At 42.1% G+C, this 19,915-nt stretch overlaps 1 protein-coding gene across 3 annotated transcripts in view; it reads left to right on the forward strand.

The window, feature by feature from the left end:
• Window positions 1-19,915, forward strand: part of MYRF (myelin regulatory factor) — a 105,374-nt gene that overhangs the window by 59,921 nt on the left and 25,538 nt on the right. For all 3 annotated transcript variants that reach the window (XM_069965698.1, XM_069965699.1, XM_069965701.1), the window contains exon 2: window positions 11,283-11,367. In XM_069965698.1, the coding sequence (XP_069821799.1) occupies window positions 11,283-11,367 (85 nt within the window). The remainder of the gene's footprint in view (window positions 1-11,282; window positions 11,368-19,915) is intronic.

Here is a 19,915-nt window from a genome sequence, read left to right on the forward strand (position 1 = left end):
GCTGAGATTATACCATGATGCCATGGAGTCATATCTTTACAATACGGATGGGGAACCTTCGGCCCTCCAGCTGTTGCAAAACTACAATTTCCATTATGCCTGGACAGCCAAATGCTGAGATTATACCATGATGCCATGGAGTCATACCTTTAGAATATGGCTGTTGCAAAACTACAATTCCCATTAGCTTTGGCTGTCCAGGCATGATGGGAATTGTAGTTTTGCAACAGCTGGAGGGCTGAAGGTTTCCCATCCCTGCTTTAGAAGGTTATGACATTTGGATCAGACCTTATCTGCGACAAGTAAAGGACCATTTATCATCCCTCAGATTTTATTTCATAAAAAGTTAACCCCATCAGATGGACACTATGTGGTGGTTTCAGCTTCTGGAAACGTACGTTCTAGAACATTTGATTCAATGTTATCTTGAATTGTAAATCTCATTCCTATAGAATGTTTCATTTTTGTTAGAAGTCTACTTCTTGTCTGATGTATCACTCCTTGGGAACAAAAGAATCCTAAAAATCCTTGTCAGGAGAGGCTGGAGCCTCCTTCTCACCACTACTCCTCAGCTCATTAAAATGCTTGACCCTGCTCCCCTCTCGCATTCACACATCTGCTTCTTGTTAGGGGGTTCCAGGGTGGGATGAATTGCGTCTAAGGGGTGACTGCATGGGGATTACTCATGATGAGGAGATATGGGAATGCTGTAGCTTGGAGGGCACAGGTGACCGTCTGCTTGGTACTCTCTGGTCTGCATGGTGTTATATACTGTAGAAAGGGAGGCTGGACAGAGGACACAGAAAGGGTCACCATGGACAGTTAATAAAGAATAATGGAGTATTGCAATTGGGGGATATATATGATGACCAGGTCTGCACATCTGGCATGTCTGTAAGGTTGGTGAAAAGGACCAGATGCCATGCCTCATTGCAATAATATGCTGGGTGGGTTAATAAAATCGCTTTGTTTTTCCTAGCCCTGTAAATAGCTGGCAGCCCATAAAGAGCTCTGAAAGATTGTGTACATGGAGTGGAAGGCTGACAGTAAAGAGAACCAGACCTGCCCGATCGGGGAAACAGATGATGAGCGGAGAGCTGGCAGACAGGCCCTACTAACTCACGGACAGCCCTTCCCTGGCAGACAGTGTGGACAACCTTACCTCATTTCAATGCACAAGGGATAGGAGCAGTGTTGTTTTTCTCTTGCTAGAGGGAACCTGTTATGTTGGAGTCTGCAGGTAATATCTTATAGAGCAGGAGGAGCTGAGCAGAGTGATATATAGTTTTCTGGGAAACCTTCCAGGATAACTTATCATTTCTTCATGTAAATCTCTGCTTTTCTAGGCCAAGTATTCAAGTGGGCAGTCTTACTCAGTGATTGACAGCTCTCTATATCAGACCTGGACTATGTACGGACCACGGGCCACATACGGCCCGCTAACCATTTCTTCCCGGCTCTTGTCCCCTTTCAGGATCCCTAGAAGCTGTGGCCGCGCAGCCACTGTTATGTTTGGCGCGCTCACTGCAGGATGACCGGGCTGAACATAAGGAGGAGACTAGAGCAGTGTATACAGCAGGGGGCAGTGTATACAGCAGGGGGAAATATTACTGTGGGTGGAGACTGTATACAGCAGGGGCCATTATTATTGTGAGTGGGGGCTGTATACAGCAGTGGGCATTATTACTGTGGGTGGGGGGCTGTATACAGCAAGAGGCATTATTACTGTGGGTGGGGGCTGTATACAACAGGGGGCATTATTACTGTGGGTGGGGGGCTGTATACAGCAGTGGGCATTATTACTGTGGGTGGGGGCTGTATACAGCAGTGGGCATTATTACTGTGGGTGGGGGGCTGTATACAGCATGGGGCAATATTACTGTGGGTGGGGGGCTGTATATAGCATGGGGCAATATTACTGTTGGGGCTGTACAAAACAGGGAGCATTATTGCTGTGGGTGGGGGACTGTACACAACAGGGGATCATCATTACTATGGGTGGGGGGGTGCATAACAGGGGGCATTATTACTATATGGGGGCAAAGCAGGGGACATTATTACTATATGGGGGTCATAAAAGGGGATATTATTACTATATGGGGGGTCCTACATCCTACGAGGGCAACCCACATACTTATTCATTTTACTGTGCATGACACCAAACAGCAGAATTACTACTGTATGGGACTCTATAGGTAGGAAAAAGGGAAGGAAGTTAAAGGAAAAGTGCAAAGCCAGATGGAGAGGAAAAAGGAAAGTGATGCCTCAGCTCAAAGGAGACGTCACCTGTGAGTCTGCTCCATACTCTGACCATACATGTTAGATTAAAGTTGGCCAAATCTGCTAATTCCAGCAGGATCGGCTGACCATGAAGTGTCTATGGCAGCCTCCCAACATTGCCCATATGGCAGATGTCAGAGCAGAGAGTGGTTGAGCATTTTGGATTTCATCAGCCTTATTCTTTTGTTCTTGGAGAGATAAGTGACAGCCAACCTCTCCCTATTTAGGAAAAATGAACCAATGAAGTCAAGTGCTCCCGTGTATAAAGAGAATATATATCGGGAATATATCGGGAATAATAGCTGTCAGCCAATGTTCAGCCATCAGCTATTTAAAAATGTATGACCTGATTTTTTACCCTTTTTGGAATGTAAAGGGTTATTCCGTGTTTCAGCAGGTAATGGTTAATCACTGCATAATGAATAGTAAGGACATTTTATACTCCATATATTAGTTCTTCACAGTTTCCAAGATCTCGGGTGGTAGCTAATGCAAAGAGACCTTCATTTTTTACTTTTAATGTGTCCTGACCATGTGATTGACACACGCACAAATGAACTTGCGTGGCCCAGATGAACGGCTGTGTCACACAACGGCCGCTGTTTGTGCCATGGCCTAAATCTGCAAAATTTCAGAAATCAGATTTCCCTGTGGTTATATTATATGTGGTTATTGTACAAAATTTAAAATTTCCCTCTGCCTCCATCTTGCTTGTGAGACGAGACCTTGACCTTCTTGCTGATTCTATGCTACTTGGTTTGCTAGTGTTGCAGCAATAAACAAAGAGGGGACCCTGAGGGCTCCCATAACTCATATTAAGGGAATAGGGGTAGCCTGAGATGGGACTGCTACTATTAGACTTCATTTGAGCTACATGGGATGCCTCTGTCATGTCTATACCTATACATCTGTAATAACCTAGTTATCAATTTTAGTATAAAATAAAAAATAAAAAAAAAAACTTGCTCTGTAGCCATGCAGGGCAGTTTGGGGCCAGTCTGGGCCAGTCTTGGTGGTCCTACTAAGTCAAGTTATCTTGTTAGTCCTGCTGTGCGACCTGATCTTGGTTGTCCCCCAATGTGACCTAATCCTGGTGGTCCTGTAATATGACTCTCTCTGTCTGTGGCTTCTATAGCTTGCTCTAAAGTTTTTGTTTTTCTCCTAATCCCCTGGCTGAGTCCCGTGACCATCAAGCGATGTATTAGCCTCTAATCATGTAAAGCTGGCTTTAGGTGAGAGGGAAGGCTGCGTCTGGTGATGTGCATAGTCCCCACATTCCTCACAAACAAATCTCCGAACAAGTATCACGGACGGGAATTTGCAGACAACTTCCACCTGCCATGTATAAGGCACAGCATAGTCTGATATGGGGAACAACTGGGGAACATATTGCAGAAGGCCCTACAAGTAAAGCTTTTAGTTATCTTTTCTTGGTCCACTGTGTGGACTGCGGCATTTTTTTTTTATAATCCTGGGGTAAGGGAACCTCTTTAAAGAGGGTTTCTATTACTTCCCATTTTTTGTCATAATCTTAAAGGGGTTAGGCTGGGTTCACATTGCGTTTTTGCAATCCGTGTTTTTATTTTTATTTTTTTAATAAAAAAACGGATGCATTTGTGTGCATCCTTTTTGATCCGTTTTTCCATTGTAAAAAAGACGGATCAAAACAGATCAGTTTTTTTAACGGACACAGAAAAAATGAGATTGACTAGGTTTTTGTGTATGTTTAAAAACTGATTCGTTTTGATCCTTTTTTTATTAGAAATCAGTGGAAAAACAGTTCAAAACAGATGCACACAAATGTGTAAGCTGATGCATGCGAGCTGGGACCTCACTCCTCATGTATGGATAATTATATGTATCTCTGTAATGTCTATTTTTTTGTCTATGTATGTACCCCAGCATTGTAAAGTGCTGTGGAATCTATTGGCGCTATATAAATAAAAATTATTAAGTGCATCTGTATTTGAAAAAAAAAAAAAAAAAATAGCAAAAATGCAGTGGGAATCCAGCCTTATCCAGCAAAAAATCTTTTTCTTTCAAATCAACTGATTTCAGAAAGTTAGGTTTGTAATTTACTTCTATTTAAAAAATGTCTTATTTTCCCATACCTATCAGCTGCTGTATGTCATGCAAGAAATGTTTTCTTTTTAGTGTGACAGTGTTCTCTGCTGCCACCTCTATTTGAGACAGGAAAGGTTTTCTATGGAAATTTGCTGCTGCTCTAGACAGTTCCTGTCTCGGACGAGAGCTCCACTTCATTACAATGGGTTCATGCTACTCCAGTAAAGGATAATATGCTGAAGTTTTCCAGCATTATAAGAAAATATAGCTTTCAGAAACAGTGCCACCTCTGTCCATGGGTTGTGTCTGGTATTGTTAGTCAACTCTATTAGAGTGAGTATCAATAGACATAAGATAGTTGACTGACTAAAAGTACAATTCTTCAGATTGATAACCATTTCTATTAAAGGGAACCTGTCACCCCCCGTACCGGGGTGACAGGCTCCCGACCCCCCGTTAGAGACCCCTATACTTACCTCATCCCGCCGGGTCCCGCTTCTGGATTCGGTCGGGTCCCGGAGATCTCAGCCGCTGCAGCCCGGCGCGCGCGCTGAGAGATGAGTCCAACGCTCATAGAGAATGACAGGAGAGTCCAGCGCTCCGTCATTCTCTATGAGCGTTGGACTCATCTGTCAGCACGCGCGCCGGGCTGCAGCGGCTGAGATCTCCGGGACCCGACCGAATCCAGAAGCGGGACCCGGCGGGATGAGGTAAGTATAGGGGTCTCTAACGGGGGGTCGGGAGCCTGTCACCCCGGTACGGGGGGTGACAGGTTCCCTTTAAAAGACTGATTTTTGGGTATAATGTTAATTTTTTTAGGCTGCGTGTGAATGCAGCCTTAGGCTTGGTTCACACACAGTATATTTCAGGCAGTATTTGGTCCTCATGTCAGGTCCTCATAGCAACCAAAACCAGGAGTGGATTAAAAACACAGAAATACTCTGTCCACATAATGTTGAAATTGAGTGGATGGCCATCATATAACGGTAAATAACTGCCATTATTTCAATACAACGGCCGTTGTTTTAAGATAACAGCTAATATTTGCCAATAAATGACGGCCATCCACTCAATTACAACACTATGTGAACAGAGTATTTCTGTGTTGTCAATCAACTCCTGGTTTTGGTTGCTATGAGGACCTGACATGAGGACCAAATACTGCCTGAAATATACTGTGTGTGAACCCAGCCTTAGATTGAAAGGGCCTTAAAGGACCAGAATTACTCCTGAATTGATACTCCACCATTATTCTAACACTCTAAGGCTATGTTCACACAACGTCAAAAAAAGAGAAAAGGCGGACCCTTTTTCTATTTAAAAAGAAGTCCGTTTTTGCTGTGACTTAACTGAATTCAGTGCAATGCATTGAAGCCAATGGGATGACGGACGTTATCTGCGCGAATGTCAAAATAACGATCATGTCAATTATTTTCGGACGTCTTTTGCAAACAGCGGACGTTTTCTTTTACGTTCACATACAGCTTTTCTTTTTTCATCATCCTTTCACCGTTTTTACTATTAAATTCAATGGACTTTTCAATTAAAGACACAGCCAAAGGCCAATTAGTAAACCCAAACTAGAATAATGTGCCAGCAGCTGTGATTGCACTGATGGGCGGCTAGACAGCTAAATGGCGTCCATCATTTTGGACTCAAAATGATGGACGTCATTTTAAACGTGGATTCTGCGGTGGATTTACTGTAGTTTCATTCTTCCTGACCCATATGGAAATGACACCCATGAACAACTGTAGGGGTTGAATACATATTGGAGCAACTTTGTTATTACTGTCTTACTAGCATTTGCAGAACTATACCTCTCACAGGTAAGGGCTGTCAGGGCATAATGGGAGTTGTAGTACTGTCACAGCTGGACAGACACTGGTTGGGGTACAATGCTTTAGAGCTATGTTTTGCGCCACACTCCATTTTCTAGACACTTTTTCTAAACTTTCTAGTTATTAGTAAAAAAGCACATGGCGTGTACTCTAACGTTTTGGTGCAAATTTACAAAGGCGTCTGGTGCATTTAGTGTGGTAAATCTCTCCCATTACTCTCTGTCAGACATCAGGGTCCTTATCATGGACTTATCACAGAAGGTGACTTTATATACATGAGCGATAACATGAACTTTGCCATAAACCTGTTAAACCTGTCGCAGTAATATTTATATGTGATAGGTACAGTATGTTATCATCACTTGTAGTCTACATAGCATGTGTTGCCGATCCATCATGCAATGCCCGGCAGGATGTCACAATGCATGTAGCTACATGGTGAAGCTGATCACCCCCTTTTGAAAGAAATCAAACTTCTCTCCAATGTAGTGGTTAATTTTTTAGAAAACCATATGTAGTAGTAAAGACGTGTGGTGTCCTACCACGGGTGTTACAGATATATACCCCCTTTTCAAAAGTCTGTACTTGTTGTACTGTTGTGGTGATGAAAAGTAGTACTAAAGTTTGCCACTAGATGTCACTATATTATATTATATTATATATGTATATGGAAGCTGCACAGCTGAAGGATTGTAAAGGGTTATTGTTTTCTGTGTGTCAAGGAGTCTAGCTTTCTACTTTCCTATCATCTCTCTACTTTATTCTTCTGTTGTACTCTTCACCCACTCACAGCGCATCTTACACGCTAAGGAGGAAGTAAGTCACACAGGAGACAGAAAGAGTGAGTCAGTCTTAGTCAGTACCCCGCAGGGGAAGGACGCAAGACAGCATGCCTCTCACAACTTCTTCACTAGTAACACTACATAGCACTATGCACTGTTAAACTCCTCTTAAGGGTGCCTTCACACCTACCGTATCGCAGCAGAAAATCCGCTGCGGATCCGCAGCAGATCCGCAGCAGATTTAACTAAATGAATGAACACAGCATCAAATCCGCACTTACAAATCTGCTGCGGATCCGCAGCGTATTTGACAGTGCGTATTTAATGTGTTCATTCATTCAGTTAAATCTGCTGCGGATCTGCTGCGGATCTGCTGCGGATCCGCAGCGGATTTTCTGCTGCGATACGGTAGGTGTGAAGGCACCCTAAGAGAGGATTAGCCAGAGACAACCTCAAGCCACGCTGTAGACAAGGAGAAATCACAGAGCAGGAGAGTATCCACAAAAGAGCCAAAGAGCAGCGCGGGTGTCAGCAGGGAACCCTCAGCATTCCACTCATTCTAGGTAACAAGGTCTGAGGCCTGTGTCACCCATTAGGAAGGTTCAGCCGAGTCTAGTGGGCATAAGGTGGTGTGAAGACTAATTCAAGAGTCAATACACAGGCACAGGTGTTCTTCTTCTTCTAAGTATTCTAACTCATCCTCCAACATCCCGGCAGAGCACAGTACTACATGTATTGAGACTCTCACAGCATACTCCTCTCTGCTATTCTGCTTCTTGTATCAGCACAACTCAACCAACGCAACTATATCCTACACTCCATTTCTACTACAGATCAGGTTGTTGTATTGTCAAGTATTTATTGGGAACTTTTGCCAAGTGTGCGCTCAAGTGCTTTATCCAGAAAAACCTTATATCTTTGACTCTGTATTACCTGCTGCACATTTGCAAATAGTAAACCGGCTTAACTCTACACAAAAGACTCTGTGATTATTTGCAACCCACCGACACAGCACACACCTGCACACACATATATGGATAACCCCGAGGATAGGCACCTATCTATAAATACATCAATGGAGGTCCCTGAAAACCCCTTTATGATGCGTTCACACCTACAGGATCTGCAGCTGATTTTCTGCAGCAGATTTCAGTTAAATAACTGAACACAGCATCAGATTTGATGCTGTGTTCAGTTATTTAACTGAAATTTGCTGCAGAAAATCAGCTGCAGATCCTGTAGGTGTGAACGCACCCTTAAGCAGCACTTCCTGCAGTGCTAGTTCCATTCAGTGTAAATTAAAATGAAAGGTGTATTCTGGATATCAGAGCTAGACCGGCGCTCTTTCTGGAATAAGAAGAATATTCTCTTTCGTCCTAGTGTACATATACCTCTATATTCACACCTCCTTGGCTATTAGCTCCTTCTTTGTCTTAAGGAGCTGGGACACTTTCCATTGCGCTTGTGTGGGAGGCAAACCATGTTCTCTGGAAATGGAGAGGTATCCAGGGTTGGCACACGCCCTGCAAGGATGTTAACATCCCACACACGGGAGGCAGATAAAACAGAGCACATTATATCAACAACCGAGAGAAAACACTAGAGAAGAGACTTGTTCATGAACAGCAATGGCATGTACCTAGGAGAAAAAAGCGTTAAGGGTTAAACATGATTATATGGGTTCTGTAAGTGCTTTGGTTCTTTGCCTGTGTGGTCTTTCGTTTGTGAGCAATCCCTGCACTATTGGGCAAGCATGACATATTAGATACGAGCCAAAAACATGAAGTGAGCAATAGTGTGTAAAAGGGAGTTTTCGTCTTTGCAGCTATTTTTGTATTGCTTTACTGCATTTAAAATGAAGCAGCTTTAAAAATAGTCTTGATTAAAAAGTATCCTACTGTGTTATGTCTACAGCCCCCATGTTAACTTACGTGTCTTCATGGTAATAGATACCAATAGTCTGGACACACATTTTACGTTTTTAGTCGCTTGCCATACTGTCATTTGTTTAAACTTTTGACTTGCTGTCTAGACATGCTTAAAGTTTAGATTGCACCAGGTCCAGAGATCAGCAGTGATTGTGAGTTATAAATGAAGAGCGCGGTAGTGTGCTTCACTCTTCATCTGGTCGCCCCATCCGACCCATTTGCTTCCTTATAGTCTCCGAGTCAGATTTTGCCACTGCCTGCTTATAACTAGCGATCAAATCAGGACTGAGACTGGGTGTGATCTAAACCTATGACAGTCCCTTTTCTCATCACTGGGTGCTCTGGAAGACTAGCCAGGGATAGAAGTGCTACCCAAATAGAAGATCTTGCTGTCACATATACTGTTATACCATCCATACTATTATACCATGTGCCCTAGTATGCTGACCACTTATACACCAATCACTATAACATTCAAACTACCTAATATTGTGCATGTTTCCCCTGTGATGTCAAAAGGTTCGGACCCACCAAGACATTGACCTCCGATGGTGTTTCATAGAATCAGGCACCAAGACGCTCAATCAGATTCAGATTTTGAATTCTTTGTCTTGTTCTTTAGACCAGTGCTTCTCAATTCCAGTCCTCAGGCCTCACCAACAGGTCATGTTTTGAAGATATCCCATACAAATGGGACAAATACGGATACCGTGAGAAAGCGCCAGACAGGCGTGAAACGTCGGTGGGGAGGGAGCGTCCTCTCTAGGTCCTGTGTAGCATGTGTTGGAATCAATAAAGGTGAAATTTTATGGTGAAGTGCCGCTGAACATTCTCTTCCTTTTCATCATATCCCATACAAAGATCACCTGTGCTAATACCTGATGCACTGAGTATAATTATATCACCTGTGAAATACTAAGGACATCCTCAGCACATGACCTGTTGTTGAGGCCGAGGACTGGAATTGAGAAGCACTGCTTTAGGCCATTCTGCTTTTTTAAATAAATGCCACTGCCGTTAGAGAGCGCTGATGCCATGAAGGGACACACTTCTGTACAGTCTTCTGTGGAATCAGACCAGACGGGGTAGCCATTGTTCCCCACTCATATCAGTCATTCTTGACTATTACCAATTTGCTGGTTTACTTACCTTCCTCCTCAGCGCTGTTCCAGTGCAGTTAGCCGTGCGCTCCACGATCCAGTAAGACCGTTAAGAGCACTGGGGCACCCAATAGGAGCACTGCCCGCCCCCGTAGCACTGACCCAGCCCACCTCTGGCTGGCCCAATCCATTTATTATCATTAGAAAGAGCTGGCCCAGCCAGGGGCAGGCAGTACTCCTAATGGTGCTCCAATGCCCCTAGCAGTGGTGATTATAATTTGTCTTAGGGTCCTATTCCACTAAGCGATTTTTCGACGATTAACAATAAACGATCTCAAACGACCTGAAATCGCTCACTCATTTACACGGAACGATGATCGTTACTTATTTTCGTTCTTGCGGTGGTCATGTCATCACTGCTGCATTCGTCCCTACTGTGAACGACCGAACAATTACACCGAAATTCTATCAAACGACCAACAATTTCTCGCTGGCCATTTAATCGCTGTCTGCTTTTACATGAAACGATTATCGTTCAATTACGGACCGTCTTACGATTTTTCGAACAATAATCGTCCCATGGAATAGGACCCGTACAATTAAGTTAACAGTCAGATAGGTGTGTACTGAATTGTAATATTGGGATTGAATATCAGGTGATGAGAGTGACTATAAAGTCAGGGGGTGTGAATGTTTTACAATGAGGTGTGTGTATGCCTAGTACATACCCCTGACTGTATCAAGCCCATCACCTAATATTCACCGCGGTTATAAAAAAGTTCATGCCTATCCAACTACTAACTGCTAGAAAAACTCCAAACCCACATATTTCGGGAACAGAAAGTGCATAGAAAGAAACTAAAAAGATGTGTAATAAGAGTGCACTCAGCTATTTAATGATAGTAACATCTTATTTTGTGGGGTTGACTACAGGTCCTCTTTTAAAGGGGTTATCCAGCGCTACAAAAACATGGCCACTTTCCCCCTACTGTTGTCTCCAGTTTGGGTCGGGTTTTGAAGCTCAGTTCCATTGAAGTAAATGGAGCTTGATTGCAAACCACACCTGACCTGGAGACAACAGTAGGGGGAAATGTGGCCATGTTTTTGTAGCGCTGGATAACCCCTTTAAGGGACACCTGAAAACATCTTAGAATGCCTCTAAGTGTCTTATTTTATTTTATTTTTTTTCATTTTTTTTTACCTAGTTGGATAGATGGACCTAAACACACAAGTCTAATTTGAGCCTAAGTGTATATTTCTTTCATATATTTTTGTTCTGTATTTCAGGACATGATATCAGTGGCGCTCTGGAACCATCAATTGACACAAGTATCCTAGAGGAATATATCAGTAAAGAGGATTCTTCAGAAATGTGAGTCTTAAATTTTTGCATAGTGATAAGTGCATGCTGCTTAATGTATAAAAAGAGCGGAAACCACTAACATACAAATAAATGAGTGCTAGCCCACAATGTGCAGCGCATGCTGCTTTATAGACAGACTGCCATAGGCTGCCATAAAGAGCACTTAGGTTCTATTGAAGCATTTATTGAGCAGAGTTCAATGTCCTGCCACGAATGAGCTAAAAAACCATATTGTAGGTTGTCGCCATTTTTAAAGGTCACTTGAGGACATCTATTTTTATCTTGTAGATGTGTTTAGTAATATCATAAAGTAATAAAGAGGCCTGTTAGCTGCACTAATAGACACTGGACACACGGCTGTGAGGCATTTCTTGGCATCTCTAGAACAATTGGCCGCCATAATAGTATCAAAATGTCCTATGGTAACCTTTATTAGTGCAGCGGTATACAAGGAGAATCGTCACCTTTGGAGCCACTAAAAAACTACATTGGGGAATTGGATGACTAGCAATACCTTAAATTGTCATTGTGAAATTCTTCCATTTAGAATTATAAATCATAGAGCAGCTGTTACAAAACTAAAACTCCCATCATGGCAGCCTTCATCTGTCAGGGCAGGACAATAATGTCATTGATAATAAAGTACTTTTGCAGCAGATGAAGAGTCACAGGTTGGGGAGCACTGTCAAAGAGCTATGCGGCTGATTCATTCCCAAGATTGGTAACATTGTTTATTGTTGGCAGAAAAAAAAAAAGAAAAAACTCATGGTCCATCTACTCTGCCCTTTTAGTATTTGTAGAGTAATATTTGGTTAGACTGGGTTCACACTATGTTTTTGCCATCCATTCTTTCAAAAAACTGATGGAAAGGCTGGGTTCACACTACATTTTTACAATCAGTTTTTTTTATTCTTTTTTTTGCAAAAAAGCGGATGAAAAACTGATGGGGAAAAAACGGATACATGTGTGTGCATAAAAAAAACTGATCCGTTTTGATCCTTTTTTTATAATGAAATTCAATGGAAAAACGGATCAGTTTTTTTTACGTACAGAAAGACATAGTCGACCTTATTTTTGTGTCCGTTTATGTTTCATAATGGAATTCAATGGAAAAACGGATCAAAACGGATGCACACACATGCCTGCGTTTTTTCCATCCATTTTTCATCAGGTTTTTTTGCAAAAAAACGGATTGCAAAAACATAGTGTGAACCCAGCCAAAAACTAATAAAAAAATATGGGTGCACTTGTCTGCATCCGTTTTTCTATTGACTTCCATTATTTAAAAAAGGGATCAAAACTCATCCGTTTTTTTAACATACACAAAAATAAGGTCAGGTAAATTTTTTGTGTATGTTAAAAAAACATACGGCTTTTTTTTTTTTTTTTAAATGGAAGTCAAAGGAAAAACTAATCAAAAAGGGTGCAGACAAATGCATCCGTTTTTCCATCCATTTTTTTCAAAAACGGATGAAAAAAACGGATTGCAAAAACATAGTGTGAACATCATTAGTAAATCTGAGAACTTAGAGGGAGATTTATCAAACATGGTGTAAAGTGAAACTGGCTCAGTTGCCCCAATCAGATTCTAGTTTTCATTCCTCACTGATTCTGATTGGTTGCTAGGGGCAACTGAGCCAGTTTGACTTTACACCATGTGTGATAAATCTCCCCCTTAGTTTCAAAAAGTTTGAATCTTCGGGCAGGTCCACCAGATATGTCTTTTGCGTCCCACCGCACATCCCTGGGAGAAGGTATTAAAAACTGTAGGATATGGAATAGAGCTGGGAATGTAGGACTTTTTGGAGAACAAGGTGATATTAAGATGGGATTCCCCCGATGTAATGTATGACTGTACCAAATCAGTGGGAGGAGAATTAAGTCACTATAGAAGGGAGATAAGGCCCTTCTATGCAGGTATTTTGCGGTGCTAAACAGGGCTGTGAAATCGGTAAGCCGCAGCTCCGACTCCAACTCCGACTCCTGAATTTTATCAGGCCCGACTCCGACTCCTGCTCCTTCATAAATGGCCAGTCATATACCAGGGGAGTTATTTATCAGACTGGCTCAGCAGCTTCTCCCTAATGTCCTACATGATGCTGGGGCGACTTCTGAGTGAATAAAGGAATACTGTATATAAAGCAGCTTCTCCTGTGTGTGCAGTGGATGCCGCTAGTCTCCAGCCTCCATGTCCTGAACTACTCACAACTAGACTAGATGGAGCAGGTGATCTTTTCCTGCTGACAATCTTCTATGTTTCTAACTAAATATTCACCATACACACAGAAACACTGCTAACAATGCCAGATACCTGTAATATAGAGGTCAGCCATAGTGATATACAGGGGGTCACACACAGTGATATAGAGAAGTCACACATAGTGATATAGAGAGGGGTCACACATAGTGATATAGAGAGAGGTCACACATAGTGATATACAGGGGGTCACACATAGTGATATACAGGGGGTCACACACAGTGATATAGAGAGGGGTCACACATAGTGATATAGAGAGGGGTCACACATAGTGATATAGAGAGGGGTCACACATAGTGATATAGGGGTCACATATAGTGATATAGATAGGGATCACACATAGTGATATAGGGGTCACACATAGTGATATAGAGAGGAGTCACACAGTGATATAGAAGGTCACTGTGGGGGCACGCAATAGCACACATGCACACACACACACACACACACACAGCCTGCTGCAGCAATAGCATACACACGCAGCCTGCTGCAGCCACAGCACACACACACAGCTTGCTGCAGCCATAGCACACACCACACACACACACACACACACAGCTTGCTGCGGCCATAGCACACACCACACACACACAGCCTGCTGCAGCCATAGTGCACACACACACACACAGCTTGCTGCAGCCATAACACACATACACACAGCTTGCTGCAGCCATAGCACAAACACACACACACACACAGCCTGCTGCAGCCATAGCATACACACACACACACACACAGCCTGCTGCAGTCATAGCACACACACACAGCCTGCTGCAGTCATAGCACACACACAGCCTGCTGCAGTCATAGTACACACACACACAGCCTGCTGCAGCCATAGCACACACACACACATGCACACAGCCTGCTGCAGCTATAGCATACACACACAGCCTACTGCAGTCATTGCACACACATAGCCTGCTGCAGCCATAGCACACACACACACAGCCTGCTGCAGCCATAGCACACACACACACACAGCCTGCTGCAGCCATAGCACACACACACATGCACACAGCCTGCTGCAGCTATAGCATACACACACAGCCTACTGCAGTCATTGCACACACACAGCCTGCTGCAGCCATAGCACACACACACAGCCTGCTGCAGCCATAGCACACACACACACAGCCTGCTGCAGCCATAGCACACACACACACACACAGCCTGCTGCAGCCATAGCACACACACAACCTACTGCAGCCATATAACACTGAAGAAAAACACACAATCTTCTCCCAGAGACAAAACACCACACTGAGGACAGAGGTTACTGCTACACTACTGTGTTTTCTTCTCCTCCTCTATATTACACAGGATATCTTCATATTACACTGCTGCTCATGTACAGTCATCCAGCATTCAGGAAGACAGCAGCACAGATCTCCCCCCACACAATGGACTCTTCCAGCTGAGAAACAAACTGCCAAATAGTGACCGACAACTTTCCCCCGACCACCCTTATGTAATAGGGCCAGTGTCCTATTATTGATATATCCTCAGACCACCCTTATGTAATAGGGCCAGTGTCCTATTATTGATATATCCTCAGACCACCCTTATGTAATAGGGCCAGTGTCCTATTAGAATGTTGCTCATAATATATATCTTCATGAGAAAAACTTGTACAATTTATATCAAAATTCAATTCTACATTTTTTAAAGATTTTTTTAAAGTCGGAGTCGGTACATTTTTTTCCGACTCCGACTCCAGCCAAAACTAGCTCCGACTCCGACTCTAGCCAAAACTAGCTCTGACTCCGACTCCACAGCCCTGGTGCTAAATTTATTAAAGGAATAGCTCGGCAAAAAAACAAAGTTTTAATAAGTGAGGTCTTATTCATCTAAATAATGAACAATAGAGGAATTTACTAGCTGCATGTCCTTTAGTATATTTGTTGTTTCTACCAAGAACAGGCAATACTACAAACCTGGCTATTTTTTACACCAATGTCCCTTTACAGGGGTAGTTCAGCAAAACAAAAATAATCTTTCAAATCAACTGGTGCCAGAAAAATCCAGAGATTTGTAATTTACTTCTATTAAAACAACCTCAAGACTTTCCAGTACTTATCAGCTGATGTATGCTCTGCAGGAAGCGGTATTCTTTCCAGTCTGAAGAACAGGAGAGTTTTTCTATGGTTAATACAGTCTTTGGCATCTTCTGGCAACAGTTGACTTAAAAGATTTTTTTGTTTTGCTGAACCACCCCTGTAAAGGGACATTGGTCTAAAAATCCCCTCATTGTTAATTGATCAGATGCATAAGACCTCACTCATGATAACTGTAGAAAACCCCTTGTTGTTGCCTCACAGCTTTCATTTCATATTGCAAAATGTAAAGAAGAGTTTATAATCTAATAGCAGCAGTACAGATTCATTGTTGTATACTGTACTATGGCCCTCTAGTGGTCAAAGTGGGTTGTACATGTTAGCAAACGTACAAAACCCATAGCCTATGGCCAAATGTGAACCACTGAGTTATAAATGACTCCCACAGAGCACCCAGATGCACTGTTTGTAGTTACATCCGCTGCATTACTTTTATCATACAATCTTCATAGGAAAGCATTGCTCCTTATTTTCATAGTAAAATCGGGTAGTTAATATAAGATATGTCCACCCATGTAATCAAAATGCAGATTTTATTTTTCTATTTCTATAGTCTTATCCTGTGCTTTGGGAGACATTTTGTAAGTCCGGAGTACTTGTGCGCCAGTCTTAAATAAGGCCCCGCCCCTAATTACCCAGCGGGACATTTGTGACATGCTTTATGCCTGATGTAAGCCATGATAAATTATGCGCAGAAGGCAACGCCTGCACCCCACCTTGCCGCACCCTCTGCCTTCCCATCAGGAGGGCGGGGCTTAGGGCTGGGGTAAGCCACTAAAAAGGCCTTCTCTGGGGCACATTTTTGACAAATATGTCTCTTTGTGTTTACAGCAACAACGATTTAACTAATAGTCTATGGAGACCAATAAAAGTTATTATAAAACTTAAAGGGGTAGTTCATCAAAAGGAAAATTCTTTCAAATCAACTGATCCCATCAATTCCATGTAATTTACTTCTATAAAAAAAAAATCTCACGTCTTCCAAAACTTATCAGCTGCTGTATGTCCTGCAGGAAGTGGTGTTCTCTTTTCAGTCTCTCTGCTGCCACCTCTGTCCATGACAGGAACTATCCAGAGCAGAAGCAAATCCCCATAGAAAACCTCTCCTGCTCTTCAGGCTGGAATGAATACAGCACTTCCTGCAGGACATACAGCTGATAAGTACTCAAAGACCTGAGATTTTTTGATAGAAGTAAATTACAAATCTCTGGCACTTTCTGGTACCAGTTGATTTAAATGATTTTTTTTTTTTTTAATGAACTAGCTGCTTAACTTTTATTCTTTATAACTTAGAAGGTGCATGAATACATTAAAACTTACAGTAAACATAGGGACTAGATTCTATTTTTGTAATGTGTATTACTCCATTCACAAGAGTAGAGGGATCACAGTTATTTTATTTGTAGCTCTCTAGATTTACAGTCTGTTTTTATCACAACAATGTTTCCAATTTTATTTAGCAACAGCGCTGATACCTCATAGAGTTAGGACCTTTGTGTTTACAGCTGCTATGCACACCTATGTGTCTCCATGGTAGCAGACTACAAATAAGTAGTCTGACTCTGAAGTCATACTCTTATGCTTTTGTCCTTTTGCAATTACTATTTCAGTAAGTGACTATGTGTAGAGAGAGATAGAAAGGGGCATAACGGCAAGGCCAGGCTAATCTAGTTGGACTGCAGTTATGAAAATGCTGTCTTATTTGATAGGGACAACTGCCATTTTGAGGACGGGTCGTTGTTGTTTTGGTCTTAATCATCTTGTTCTTGTGAAAATAAATCTTACAAATAAAATAAGTCTTGCTCTAATAGTTCTAGAGCAATGTTCTTCAACTCCTGTCACATGATGGAAGTTGTAGGTTTGCTAAAGCCATTAAAATGACTCAAGTCGCCTCAGTGAATCCAAGCAGCCATTATGCAAGATGTGGAAAGTTCACAAACTTGGGGCAGTCGATACAACAGCTGTGATTCATACTATGTTACCCTATTACACAGGACGATGATCGTTACTTGCGGACGTTCTTGCGCTCATCCTTTCCTGGCTGATAGACCAAGGAACGACCAAACAACATGTTATTACATCGAACAATTTTCGAATGATCAACGATGAAAATAGGTCTAGATTCTATCAAATAATCAAACGATTCTCGTTGGTCGTTTAATCATTGCCAGCTATTACACAAAAGTATTATTGTTATCGTTTAAATCTGAACGATCTAGCGATTTTTTAAACAGTTATCGTCCCGTGTAATACGGCCCTTTGTCCTGTGTGTCTTTGCAAGTTTGTATTGGCTTTGCACTGTATCATAGGATATCTCGCGCGCCTCCGCTCTCCACTTATCTCTGCTCAAAGAATTGACATGTCAGTTGTTTCAGCAGAGAGCGGAGGCGTGCGAGGCATCCCATTGAAACTGATAACAGGTGGGATTCAGAGCGGAGTCCGCAGGTGGGAGTTCCGCACAGAATTTCTGCCTGTTTTTTGCCTAACAAGGCCTCAACCTGCGAAAAATTCAATGTATCCTGGTGTTCTATTCTAGTCCATACAAGAACACTAAGACCTTTTAAGACTTTAGGTCAGACCTCATGCTGGGTCCTGAGTCTCCCATTGGAACCTAAAAGTGTTGCCAGCTATCTCCAGCATTAGAGAGTCATGACCCTGTTCTTCAGATTGCAGTAGGCCCCAGCGGTTGAACCGCCTCCCCCTATGATCAGACACTTATCCATGTTATAGGCTGGAATACCCCTTTAATAAAGCTTTTCAATTTAATTGATCTGCACTGCAGTAACCCAGCTCTACTACCACACAATGTATGGAGCTAGCTGCTGATTGGTGGAGTGTTGGGTATTGACATCCCACCGAAGAAAAAGTCCTGAAAAAAAAACCTTTAATTCCCTGAGAAGGTTCTCATGCCTCAGTGGATTCACTATTGAATTGATAGGCTGAGTGACTCATGAGGGTTTATAATCATTCCTCATAAAGCCTGTCTCCATTGTGCACAGTCATCTAGTGGTTTTTATTGAAAAATTTCTCCATGTACATAACTTATTGTTTGAAGTCAAGATATGAAACTATCCATCATGTTCATCAAGGCAGCTGTGAATGTGTAATATTATTTATGTCTTTTTCACTTTTGTATTGAATAAGTACATTTTACTATTGTTAACTCCTTAAGGAGGAATTTCTTTTGGTTCTTAAAGGGGTTGTCCACAATTTCTTTTCTTTTCTTTTTTTTCAGATCATCTGATCCCAGCAAGTGCCAGAGAATTGTAATTTACTTCTATTAAAAAAATCTCTTTCTTTCCAGTCTGACACAATGCTCTCTGCTGCCACCTCTGTCCATGTCAGGGACTGTACAGAGCAGTAGCAAATCTTCAATAGAAAACCTCTCCTGCCCTCCAGGCTGGAAAGAATACCTGCAGAATTTCCTGCAGGACATACAGCAGCTGATAAGTGCTGGAAGACTTGAGATTTTTTTAATAGAAGTAAATTACAAATCTTTCTGGCACCAATTGATTTAAAAGAAAAAAAATATGTGACCTACCCCTTTAAAGGGACTAAAGGAACACTGACAGTTGTTTTATGCTGCCCGAACCTCAGGCAGCATGAAACAGAGATAGGGTGCATTAACAAGACAAACTATGATTAACTCTGCTATTCCATCTGATATACAAAGAATACAAAAAATGAATGGAAAAATGAATACACTGTTAAGCTATGTTCACACAACGTAAAAACAGCGGCCGTAATTCATAACAATGGCCGTTGTTATGAAATACGGTCTTTGTTTTTACATTATGTGAACACAGCCATAGGGTTAGTTCACCAAAAAACTTTCTTTTTCTAATCCAATGGTGCCAGAAAGTGTCAGAGATTTGTAATTTACCTCCAGTAAATAATCTTGTCTTCCAATACTTATCAGCTGCTGGATGTCCTGCAGGAAGTGATGTATTCTTTCCAGTCTGGAGAGCAAGAGAGGTTTTCTATGGGCATTTACTATTGCTCTGGACAGTTCCTGTCACAGACAGAGGTATCAGCAGAGAGCACTGTGCCAGACTGTAGAGAATACACCACTTCCTACAGGACATACAGCAACTGATAAGTACTGAAAGACTTGAGGTTTTTTAATAGAAGTAAATTACAAATCTCTGCCAGGAGTTTATTTGAAAGAAAGATTTTTTGGTG

Source organism: Dendropsophus ebraccatus, chromosome 4 (genome assembly GCF_027789765.1).
Source record: "Dendropsophus ebraccatus isolate aDenEbr1 chromosome 4, aDenEbr1.pat, whole genome shotgun sequence".
Lineage (NCBI taxonomy): Eukaryota > Metazoa > Chordata > Amphibia > Anura > Hylidae > Dendropsophus > Dendropsophus ebraccatus.